The sequence below is a fragment of the Salminus brasiliensis genome, chromosome 10, assembly GCF_030463535.1.
Source record: "Salminus brasiliensis chromosome 10, fSalBra1.hap2, whole genome shotgun sequence".
Taxonomy (NCBI): domain Eukaryota; kingdom Metazoa; phylum Chordata; class Actinopteri; order Characiformes; family Bryconidae; genus Salminus; species Salminus brasiliensis.
This window is the reverse complement of record NC_132887.1, coordinates 2,427,767-2,440,387: the sequence shown is the minus strand read 5'-3', so window position 1 is coordinate 2,440,387 and position 12,621 is coordinate 2,427,767. Positions and strand designations below refer to the sequence as shown.

At 41.7% G+C, this 12,621-nt stretch overlaps 1 protein-coding gene across 3 annotated transcripts in view; it reads left to right on the top strand.

Moving 5' to 3' along the window:
• nid2a (nidogen 2a (osteonidogen)) overlaps positions 1–12,621 on the top strand; it is a 66,033-nt gene that overhangs the window by 43,094 nt on the left and 10,318 nt on the right. For 2 of the 3 annotated variants that reach the window (XM_072688990.1, XM_072688989.1), the window contains exons 12-23: positions 765–998; positions 1,434–1,661; positions 2,389–2,616; positions 3,744–3,971; positions 4,782–5,009; positions 6,248–6,475; positions 6,897–7,124; positions 8,045–8,272; positions 8,661–8,891; positions 9,270–9,439; positions 9,557–9,686; positions 11,944–12,115. In XM_072688990.1, the coding sequence (XP_072545091.1) occupies positions 765–998; positions 1,434–1,661; positions 2,389–2,616; positions 3,744–3,971; positions 4,782–5,009; positions 6,248–6,475; positions 6,897–7,124; positions 8,045–8,272; positions 8,661–8,891; positions 9,270–9,439; positions 9,557–9,686; positions 11,944–12,115 (2,533 nt within the window). The remainder of the gene's footprint in view (positions 1–764; positions 999–1,433; positions 1,662–2,388; positions 2,617–3,743; positions 3,972–4,781; positions 5,010–6,247; positions 6,476–6,896; positions 7,125–8,044; positions 8,273–8,660; positions 8,892–9,269; positions 9,440–9,556; positions 9,687–11,943; positions 12,116–12,621) is intronic. The other variant, XM_072688991.1, reaches the window with a different exon arrangement.

The following is a 12,621-nucleotide window of genomic DNA, read 5'->3' as shown; positions in this document are numbered from 1 at the left end:
AAACACCTCAATAAACACTCCTATACACTAGAATAGGATATATTAGTCTATAAACACCCCAATAAACACTCCTATACACTAGAATAGGAGATATTAGTCCATAAACACCCTCAATAAACACTCCTATACACTAGAATAGGAGATATTAGTCCATAAACAACATCAGTAAACACTCATATACACTAGATAAGAGCGTCTGCTAAATGCCATAAATGTAAATGTAAATAAACACCTCAATAAACACTCATATACACTAGAATAGGAGATATTAGTCTATAAACACCTCAATAAACACTCCTATACACTAGAACAGGAGATATTAGTCTATGAACACCTCAATAAACACTCATATACACTAGAACAGGAGATATTAGTCTATGAACACCTCAATAAACACTCCTATACACTAGAATAGGAGATATTAGTCTATAAACACCTCAATAAACACTCCTATACACTACAATAGGAGATATTAGTCCATAATCAGCATCACTTTTTAGTTTATTTAGTCCATCTAACAATTTTTAATTAAAAAAAAGTGAGTAAAATGGGATTTCTGTGATATGGGTCCTTAAAACTGTCTCCTGTTCAGCTGTCTGTTACATATGACAATAACTAGAGGTTGGAGGCTGAGTGGAATGTGTACATAGTCCATCAAACACAGACCATTTTATTCTAAAAAAGTGAGACAAATGTGGGCCCTTTAAACTGTCCACTTTCATCTTTATCTGACACATGACAATAACTGTCCCTCTCTCTCTCAGTTCACCCAGAGCGTCCTAAGACTCAGTGTGAGCAGCACAGAGAGAGCCAGCAGAGAGGAGACGGCTTATCCCTGTTAGGAGCCTTCATCCCTCAGTGTGATGAGGAGGGCCAGTACCGGCCACTGCAGTGCCATGGTTCTACAGGACACTGCTGGTGTGTGGACAGTAGAGGACAGGAGAGAGTGGGCACCCGCACCCCACCCGGTAGCCCCCCTACCAACTGTGATGCTCCAGGTAAACACACTGGGAGATTCAGTGCAGGTAGTAGAGTTTCTGAAGCTGCTCTTAGCCCAAAGTGATACTTTGGCATTAGTCCAGAGGAGGTCCACCAGTTAGCGTGGTGCTAACTGCAGTCCTAAGTCATCGCTCACTCTCCTCGAACCGTGTGGAGGTTCTCAGTAATCTCTAATAGACTTGATTATGTGGTTTCTGATACTGTATGATTTACTATTATTGGTAAAAATGAACTGAGGTACGCTACATATCTACAAACTGTGGTAGCATCTCAGAGCTGTGGTCTGTACTCTTTTAGTCAGTACAGAACTGGTACTGTGCAATAACCTTTATATTAGCATGCTGGTCTTATCAACATATTCATATCTCACTGTATCTTCATGAAACCAAAACAGGCAATTTCATACATCTTTCCTAAAATCTCTGTTTATCCAGAGCGTCCTAAGACTCAGTGTGAGCAGCACAGAGAGAGCCAGCAGAGAGGGTCAGACGGTTTCCCCCTGGTGGGAGCCTTCGTCCCTCAGTGTGATGAGGCGGGTCAGTACCGGTCGCAGCAGTGCCACGGTTCTACAGGACACTGCTGGTGTGTGGACAGTAGAGGACAGGAGAGAGCGGGCACCCGCACCCCACCTGGTAGCCCCCCCACCAACTGTGATGCTCCAGGTAAACACACCAGCTCAGTGGAGATCAAATTCAGATACACTAGAATGGAGAAATTAGTCCATAAACACCTCAATAAACCCTCCTATACCTTAGAATGTGAGATATTAGTCCATATACACCTCAATAAACACTCCTATACACTAGAATAGGAGATATTAGTCCATAAACATCTCAATAAACACTCCTATACGCTAGAATATGAGATATTAGTCCATAAACACCTCAATAAACACTCCTATACACTAGAATAGGAGATATTAGTCCATAAACACCTCAATAAACACTCCTATACACTAGAATAGGAGATATTAGTCCATAAACACCTCAATAAACACTCCTATACACTAGAATAGGAGATATTAGTCCATAAACACCTCAATAAACCCTCCTATACCTTAGAATGTGAGATATTAGTCCATAAACATCTCAATAAACACTCCTATACACTAGAATGGAGATATTAGTCCATAAACACCTCAATAAACACTCCTGTACACTAGAATATGAGATATTAGTCCATAAACATCTCAATAAACCGTCCTATACGCTAGAATATGAGATATTAGTCCATAAACACCTCAATAAACACTCCTATACACTAGAATAGGAGATATTAGTCCATAGACACCTCAATAAACACTCCTATACACTAGAATAGGAGATATTCGTCCATAATTATAATATTCTGATGTCTGACCCAGTCTTCTTTCTCTCTCTGTTCATCCAGAGCGTCCTAAGACTCAGTGTGAGCAGCACAGAGAGAGCCAGCAGAGAGGGTCAGATGGTTTCCCCTTGGCTGGAGCTTTTGTCCCTCAGTGTGATGAGGCGGGTCAGTACCGGTCGCAGCAGTGCCACGGTTCTACAGGACACTGCTGGTGTGTGGACAGTAGAGGACAGGAGAGAGCGGGCACCCGCACCCCACCGGGTAGCCCACCCACCAACTGTGATGCTCCAGGTAAACACACTGGTAGATTCAATAAAGATAGACATCATTTATCTGTTCATGAGATCAATTCTTAATGACTTTCTGAGGCTACTCAGGTCTACAAGTAGCAATAGCATGGACCTTAGGCTTACCATGCCCATTGCTGAGGGTGGCCTATAGGTATTTAAAGCCTTCACCCAGCTGTGGGGTCCTCTAGAGTGATGGTAGAGCTCCATCCAATACCTCTGGGATGAATTGGAGTGGCACAACTAATCATCCAACATTGGTACCTGACCTCACAGATCGTTTTGTGAGGCTGAATGCAATCAAATCCTCTTCACAACAATGCTCCAACATTTACACTGTTAAAAACATAAGATCATTTAGGATCTTTTAGAGGTTTTTCAGTTTGAAACTATGGAGGAACCGCCACAGCGTCGAACTGAAGAACCTCTGATGGTTCTTCAAGGGATTCATACGTTTAACAGTGTAGTAAAGCCCATTAAGCGGCCCCAGAGGAGTGGAGGCTATTCCAGCAGCATAGTGGGACAAACTGTCTATTAATACCATTGATTTCAGAAGAAACACTGGACGAGCCAATGTCCACAAACTTTTGGACAGGTAGCTTGTCTCCAGGGCACGTGAGAGCTTTAATTGCAGGGAACTGCGTCTTCTCAACCTCCAGATGGCTCTTCACTGTAGGTCCATTTCAGCCCTTTCAAAGCTATAAAGTGGGGTAGGGCGTCCATGACCCGGGGAGAGCGGACTGTGGGTGGAATCACTCCACATGGTCAACTCACATAACTGTCAGAGTGTGACGAGATCCACCTCACTCTTAAAGAGGCACAGAGACTCTCTCTCCCACAGCATGGGTGGCTCGGCAAGGCCAGGTCATCCTCATCTTAGCTTGCGACACGAAAATAGTCAGTAGTTTTAACAAATTCATTCAGAATGCAACCAAATCTTCACAGCAGTGCTTCTCCAAAATCTAGTAGAAAGCCTTCGTCTCTGGACAGTAGAGGAGAAACTCCTCTACTGGAGAAACTCATTTTTAATACCCTTGATTTCAAAAGAAACAATAAAAAAGCAGGTGTCCCAATACTTTTGTCCATATATGTATGACAATAGCTGTCTTTTCCCTCTCTCTGTTCATCCAGAGCGTCCTAAGACTCAGTGTGAGCAGCACAGAGAGAGCCAGCAGAGAGGGTCAGACGGTTTCCCCCTGGTGGGAGCCTTCGTCCCTCAGTGTGATGAGGCGGGTCAGTACCGGTCGCAGCAGTGCCACGGTTCTACAGGACACTGCTGGTGTGTGGACAGTAGAGGACAGGAGAGAGCGGGTACCCGGACTCCACCTGGTAGCCCACCCACCAACTGTGATGCTCCAGGTAAACACACCAGCTCAGTGGAGATCAAATTCAGATACACTAGAATGGAGAAATTAGCCCACACACCTTAATAAACACTCCTATACACTAGAATAAGAAATATTAGCCCATAAACACCTCAATAAACACTCCTATACACTAGAGGAGGAGATATTAGTCCATAAACACCTTAATAAACACTCCTATACACTAGAATAGGAGATATTAGTCCATAAACACCTCAATAAACACTCCTATACACTAGAGGAGGAGATATTAGTCCATAAACACCTAAATAAACACTCCTATACACTAGAATGGAGATATTAGCCCACACACCTTAATAAACACTCCTATACACTAGAATAAGAAATATTAGCCCATAAACACCTCAATAAACACTCCTATATACTAGAATAAGAAATATTAGCCCATAAACACCTCAATAAACACTCCTATACACTAGAGGAGGAGATATTAGTCCATAAACACCTCAATAAACACTCCTATACACTAGAATAGGAGATATTAGCCCATAAACACCTCAATAAACACTCCTATATACTAGAATAAGAAATATTAGCCCATAAACACCTCAATAAACACTCCTATACACTAGAGGAGGAGATATTAGTCCATAAACACCTCAATAAACACTCCTATACACTAGAATAGGAGATATTAGTCTATAAACGCCTTCAATAAACACTCCTATACACTAGAATAGGAGATATTAGCCCATAATCAGCATCACTTTTTCAGCTGCCTTTCATGGGACATTATAATATTCTGATGTCTGACCCAGTCTTCTTTCTCTCTCTGTTCATCCAGAGCGTCCTAAGACTCAGTGTGAGCAGCACAGAGAGAGCCAGCAGAGAGGGTCAGATGGTTTCCCCTTGGCTGGAGCTTTTGTCCCTCAGTGTGATGAGGCGGGTCAGTACCGGTCGCAGCAGTGCCACGGTTCTACAGGACACTGCTGGTGTGTGGACAGTAGAGGACAGGAGAGAGCGGGTACCCGCACCCCACCGGGTAGCCCACCCACCAACTGTGATGCTCCAGGTAAACACACCAGCTCAGTGGAGATCAAATTCAGATACACTAGAATGGAGAAATTAGTCCATAAACACATCAATAAACCCTCCTATACCTTAGAATGTGAGATATTAGTCCATATACACCTCAATAAACACTCCTATACACTAGAATAGGAGATATTAGTCCATAAACACCTCCATAAACACTCCTGTACACTAGAATAGGAGATATTAGTCCATATACACCTCAATAAACACTCCTATACACTAGAATAGGAGATATTAGTCCATAAACACCTCCATAAACACTCCTGTACACTAGAATAGGAGATATTAGTCCATATACACCTCAATAAACACTCATATACACTAGAATAGGAAATATTAGTCCATAAACACCTCAATAAACACACCTATACACTAGAATAGGAGATATTAGTCCATAAACACCTTAATAAACACTTCTATACACTAGAGTGGGGGTAATTAGTCCATAAACACCACAATAAACACTCCTATACACTAGAATAGGAGATATTAGTCCATAAACACCTCCATAAACACTCATATACACTAGAATAGGAGACATTAGTCCATATACACCTCAATAAACACTCATATACACTAGAATAGGAGACATTAGTCCATAAACACCTAAATGAACACTTCTATACACTAGAATAGGAGATATTAGTCAATAAACACCTCCATAAACACTCCTGTACACTAGAATAGGAGATATTAGTCCATATACACCTCAATAAACACTCCTGTACACTAGAATAGGAGATATTAGTCCATAAACACCTCCATAAACACTCCTGTACACTAGAATAGGAGATATTAGTCCATATACACCTCAATAAACACTCCTATACACTAGAATAGGAGATATTAGTCCATAAACACCTCCATAAACACTCCTGTACACTAGAATAGGAGACATTAGTCCATAAACACCTCAATAAACACTCCTATACACTAGAATAGGAGATATTAGTCCATATACACCTCAATAAACACTCATATACACTAGAATAGGAGATATTAGTCCATAAACACCTCAATAAACACTCATATACACTAGAATAGGACATATAAGTCCATAAACACCTTAATAAACACATCTATACACTAGAATAGGAGATATTAGTCCATAAACACCTCCATAAACACTCCTGTACACTAGAATAGGAGATATTAGTCCATAATTATAATATTCTGATGTCTGACCCAGTCTTCTTTCTCTCTCTGTTCATCCAGAGCGTCCTAAGACTCAGTGTGAGCAGCACAGAGAGAGCCAGCAGAGAGGGTCAGATGGTTTCCCCCTGGTGGGAGCCTTCGTCCCTCAGTGTGATGAGGCGGGTCAGTACCGGTCGCAGCAGTGCCACGGTTCTACAGGACACTGCTGGTGTGTGGACAGTAGAGGACAGGAGAGAGCGGGTACCCGGACTCCACCTGGTAGCCCCACCACCAACTGTGATGCTCCAGGTAAACACACCAGCTCAGTGGAGATCAAATTCAGATACACTAGAATGGAGAAATTAGTCCATAAACACCTCAATAAACCCTCCTATACCTTAGAATGTGAGATATTAGTCCATATACACCTCAATAAACACTCCTATACACTAGAATAGGAGATATTAGTCCATAAACACCTCAATAAACACTCCTATACACTAGAATAGGAGATATTAGTCCATAAACACCTCAATAAACACTCCTATACACTAGAATGGAGATATTAGTCCATAAACATCTCAATAAACACTCCTATACACTAGAATAGGAGATATTAGTCCATAAACACTTTAATAAACACTCCTGTACACTAGAATAGGAGATATTAGTCCATAATTATAATATTCTGATATCTGACCCAGTCTTCTTTCTTTCTCTGTTCCTCCAGAGCGTCCTAAGACTCAGTGTGAGCAGCACAGAGAGAGCCAGCAGAGAGGGTCAGACGGTTTCCCCCTGGTGGGAGCCTTCGTCCCTCAGTGTGATGAGGCGGGTCAGTACAGGCAGCTGCAGTGCCACGGTTCTACAGGACACTGCTGGTGTGTGGACAGTAGAGGACAGGAGAGAGTGGGCACCCGCACCCCACCTGGTAGCCCCACCACCAACTGTGATGCTCCAGGTAAACACACCAGCTCAGTGGAGATCAAATTCAGATACACTAGAATAGGAGATATCAGTCCATAACCACCTCAATAAACACTCCTATACACTAGAATAGGAGATATTAGTCCATAAACACCTCAATAAACACTCCTATGTACTAGAATAGGATATATTAGTCTATAAACACCTCAATAAACACTCCTATACACTAGAATAGGAGATATTAGTCCATAAACACCTCAATAAACACTCCTATACACTAGAATAGGAGATATTAGTCTATAAACACCTCAATAAACACTCCTATGTACTAGAATAGGAGATAATAGTCCATAAACACCTCAATAAACACTCCTATACACTAGAATAGGAGATATTAGTCCATAAACACCTCAATAAACACTCCTATGTACTAGAATAGGAGATATTAGTCCATAACCACCTCAATAAACACTCCTATACACTAGAATAGGAGATATTAGTCCCTAAACACCTCAATAAACACTCATATGTACTAGAATAGGAGATATTAGTCCATACCCACCTCAATAAACCCTCCTATACACTAGAATAGGAGATAATAGTCCATAAACACCCTCAATAAACACTCCTATACACTAGAATAGGAGATATCAGTCCATATACACCTCAATAAACACTCCTATGCACTACAATAGGAGATATTAGTCTATAAACACCCTCAATAAACACTCCTATACACCAGAATAGGAGATATCAGTCCATAAACACCTCAATAAACACTCCTATGCACTACAATAGGAGATATTAGTCTATAAACGCCTTCAATAAACACTCCTATACACTAGAATAGGAGATATTAGCCCATAATCAGCATCACTTTTTCAGCTGCCTTTCATGGGACATTATAATATTCTGATGTCTGACCCAGTCTTCTTTCTCTCTCTGTTCATCCAGAGCGTCCTAAGACTCAGTGTGAGCAGCACAGAGAGAGCCAGCAGAGAGGGTCAGACGGTTTCCCCCTGGTGGGAGCCTTCGTCCCTCAGTGTGATGAGGCGGGTCAGTACAGGCAGCTGCAGTGCCACGGTTCTACAGGACACTGCTGGTGTGTGGACAGTAGAGGACAGGAGAGAGCGGGCACCCGCACCCCACCTGGTAGCCCCACCACCAACTGTGATGCTCCAGGTAAACACACCAGTCACATTTAGGGCAGATGTGGCAGAACTACCTCTTTAAATGCTGCAATGTGTGTGGGTATGGTTGGGTATGGTTAGTATAGGTAGGTATGGGTGGTATAGGTGGGTATGGTTGGGTATGGTTGGTATAGGTGGGTATGGGTGGGTATGATTGGGTATGGGTTGGTATAGGTGGGTATGGTTGGGTATGGTTGGGTATGGTTGGGTATGGTTGGGTATGGGTGGGTATGGTTGGGTATGGTTGGGTATGGTTGGGTATGGGTGGGTATGGTTGGGTATGGGTGGGTATGGTTGGGTATGGGTTGGTATGGATGGGTATGGATATGGAATGTGTGAAACTCATTGGCTAATGACCATAATTTCTTCTAATCCTGCAGTGGTGCTGACTCCTACCTCGCGCCCAGAGACGGTGTGTGAGCGCTGGAGAGCGAGTCTGATGGAGCATTACGGGGGGCGACCTAGTCCTCAGCAGTACCTGCCCCAGTGCGACTCTGCTGGCGAGTTTAACCCGGTGCAGTGTTATGGAGACAGCAGCTACTGCTGGTGTGTGGATAAGGATGGTCGAGAGGTGCCTGGGACTCGCTCACATGATGCCGTCAAACCTGCCTGTGAGTGATCCTTCCTGATCTACTTCACTAGTCCAAACATCTAGTGCAGTCAATCAGCCACATTCTCAAGTTCACTTCAGTTTAGCACTGGAGCTAACAAGCTATACAAGTACTGGAGGCCTATATCCCACCAATTAGCATGGTGCTAACTGCAGGCCTAAATCATCACTTATAAGGTTTCTGACACTATATTGTGTATTAGGTACTTTCGCCTGTATCTCCAAACTTTAGCCACCAAACCTGATTGGCTGATTGACTGAATTGCGAGGGGGTGGGGTTGGGGGGTTGGGGGGGATATATTTTATTTAATTGCTATACTGTACAAATCTAAATGTATTTATTAAAAAATAATTTATATGATGTTTTGCTCTCCTATAGGTATACCGACAGTTGCCCCTCCTACCATGCATCCCTTACCCCGCCCTGATGTGACTCCACCCCCATCAGGCGTCTCATTGCTGTATGCTCAAGGCCAGCAGATTGGAGTGCTGCCTCTCAATGGGACGAGGATGGACAAGGACAGAGCTTCAGTGCTTTTAGCCCTGCATGTGAGACCTCCTGTGTTGCTTCTTCTGTAAAGTTGGTATTTTTAGAGACACCACAGGTTTTGTTTCCACAGCAATGAGATTCATTACTAACTGATTCAGACTGTCTGTTTCTAACAGGGCTCCATAGTGGTTGGTATTGACTATGACTGCAGAGAGAGGAAGGTGTACTGGACAGATCTGGCAGGAAGAACAATCAGCAGAGCCGCCCTGGAGCCGGGAGCGGAGCCCGAGATCCTTATCAACACCGGTAACTCGCTACGCCTGAGACACCTACAGCAGCTCATACATCTGCAGCCAACACAGCTACAGCTCACACAGTTATACAGCTACCCCTACAGACCAACAAAAACATAGCATATCGTCACTGTTGGACCAAAACCTTGTATCTCCAAAATAGTAACTTTACTAGAGAAGCAAAAACACTCTAAAGTTGTGATGAAAGTTAGGGTAATGAGGCTTTTCAGGTCATTGTTGATACAAGGTTTTGCATGGCAGTGCATGTATGCAAGAGTGTGCTGGTCACTAACAATGAAAGCTGATATGCTGACCACCAGCAGACACCAGCATTTTGTGTTTTTTGAAACACTGGTGTGCTGGTCAGCAGTACTTTACCAGCACCAAACCAGTACAGGCCAGCAGTAGGAATGTTGTGAACACTGGACATGCTGGTCAAACAGCTCTACACCAGCGCAAACCAGCATTTGTCATGTTTTAAATGTTGGTAGGCAGATCAAACGGCGCCACCACCAGCGAAAAGCCAGTATAAACCAGCTTAGCCCACCATTAGGGTGACCATATATACCTTTTTGAGAAGTCAATAATCAGGTCCATCACACACACATTCATAGCCAGGTTTAACTGAACAGTGTCCAGGGAAATGGTGGATTTTTAGGTAAACTTTAATTTTACGAACGTATTTTCAGTTTTATTGCTGAATTTACCTGTAAAATGTTGCGTAACAGGGTGGTAAGTGTAAATAATTTTTTGCTTTTTTATTTTTTGTATTTGTGAGATTCATAAGCTGAACTAATAGGAGATGATTTGGTCACGTAGTCCATTAAGGCTGTATGTTAGTGTTAGTAAGTGTAAAAATGTTGATGCATTAATTCTCATTGAATTACCACCGTCCTAGTTATGACATGCACCTTATGGCAAGCCATTTTTCCCTAAAGAAACGCCAGCGATTCGAGCTGGTGCTCAGTTTTTACCAGTAAAAACTAAAATTTAAGATCTGTGTACTGCAGTTTTATTTTTTTACCAGCAGAAACTCTCCTTTCAGATTAGCTATAAAATCTTTAATAGTGCTAATATCAGATCTACAGATCTATAAAGCCTTTCATATTACCAGAACCACAAATCCTTAATGCAATTTTAACGACAGTACATCTACAGTGTAATTCTGACTAGTAAATCACAGATCCGTAAATTAATTCTGACTAGTGAAAATGCTAATTCATGATATCTCTAATGTAGATTTGACTAGTTGTAATGTGCATTTAGGATATGTGCAGCTTTAGATTAGACCACTACCTACCAGTGAGCTACTACACCATGTGGGAGACCAGGGTTCGATTCCCAGTCTGGGTGACTATGCTGTGCTACACCAATAAGTCCAGTCCATGGGCAAGACTCCTAACACTGCATTGGTCGACCTCTGCGACCTTGTAAGTCACTCTGGACAAGAGCGTCAGCTAAATGCCGTAAATGTAAATATAATTTTAGATTTCTACTAGAGTTTTGATTAATAATAATAATAATAATATTATATGTTTAGAGATTTTACTAGAGATTAGAGATTTACAGAATTACACTGTAGATGTGAAAACTTACAGTTTCTACTAGTAAAAGTAAGAGCAGATCTCTGTAACTGGACTTTTTACTAGTAAAAATGCTAGTTTAGATAAGAGCGAGTGAAATTCCATGTAAATGAATAGAAACATACTAGTTAAAATGATATTAAGGATATCATCTTGGCAGTATGACTGGTCAGAATGGCTTAGAGAGAGCTGTAGGTCTGATATTATCACTAGTAGAGAGTATCGCTGGTGTTACTTTTGGCTAAAATGGCTTGCCATAAGGTGCATGTCATAACTAGGATGGTGGTAATGTGTGTGTGAGGGTGGGAGGAGTTCAGTACCTCTATGCTAATGAGCATTAATGCATCAATAGACTGTATGACCAAATCACCTCCTTTCAGGTCAGCTCATTTATTGATTACCACCCAATACAAATCAATGATAACATATGACTAAATTATAAATGATAAAAATTAAGGATATGTCATCTTGGCAATAGAACTAGTCAGTAATTACATTTTACAAAATGTGATTGTGGCAGTATGACTGGTCAGAAAGGCTTCATAGATCTGTATATCTGTCTGATCTGTGTCTGTGTGATATTATTACTAGTAAAGATTTAATATCTGATCTGAAATGAGAGCTGCATTACAGAGATCTTGAGTTGAGTTGAGGACATTCTCTAAGGGTGACTCCTGCTTTTTTCAGGCCTGATGAGTCCGGAGGGTTTGGCCGTGGATGTGGCGCGCAGGAGGTTATTCTGGGTGGACAGCACACCGGACAAGATCGAAATGGCCAACCTGGACGGAAGTGAGCGAAGGATTCTGTTTGACACGGATTTAGTGAATCCAAGAGCCATCATTGTAGACTCCCACTCAGGGTATGAGCTTTAATACTGCTTAAAGTGTCTGTGCTTTATATACATACATAAAATATGTTTATATATTTAGTCTAGAAGTAAGCCTATGTACATTTTATCTAGGGTCCAATAAGCAAATACCAATAATAATTCTATTCTATTGACTAATATCTCCTATTCTAGTGTATAGGAGTGTTTATTGAGGTGTTTATGGACTAATATCTCCTATTCTAGTGTATAGGAGTGTTTATTGAGGTGTTTATGGACTAATATCTCCTATTCTAGTGTATAGGAGTGTTTATTGAGGTGTTTATGGACTAATATATTCTATTCTAGTGTATAGGAGTGTTTATTGAGGTGTTTATGGACTAATATCTCCTATTCTAGCGTATAGGAGTGTTTATTGAGGTGTTTATGGACTAATATCTCCTATTCTAGCGTATAGGAGTGTTTATTGAGGTGTTTATGGACTAATATATTCTATTCTAGTGTATATGAGTGTTTATTGCAGCATCTATTGACTAATA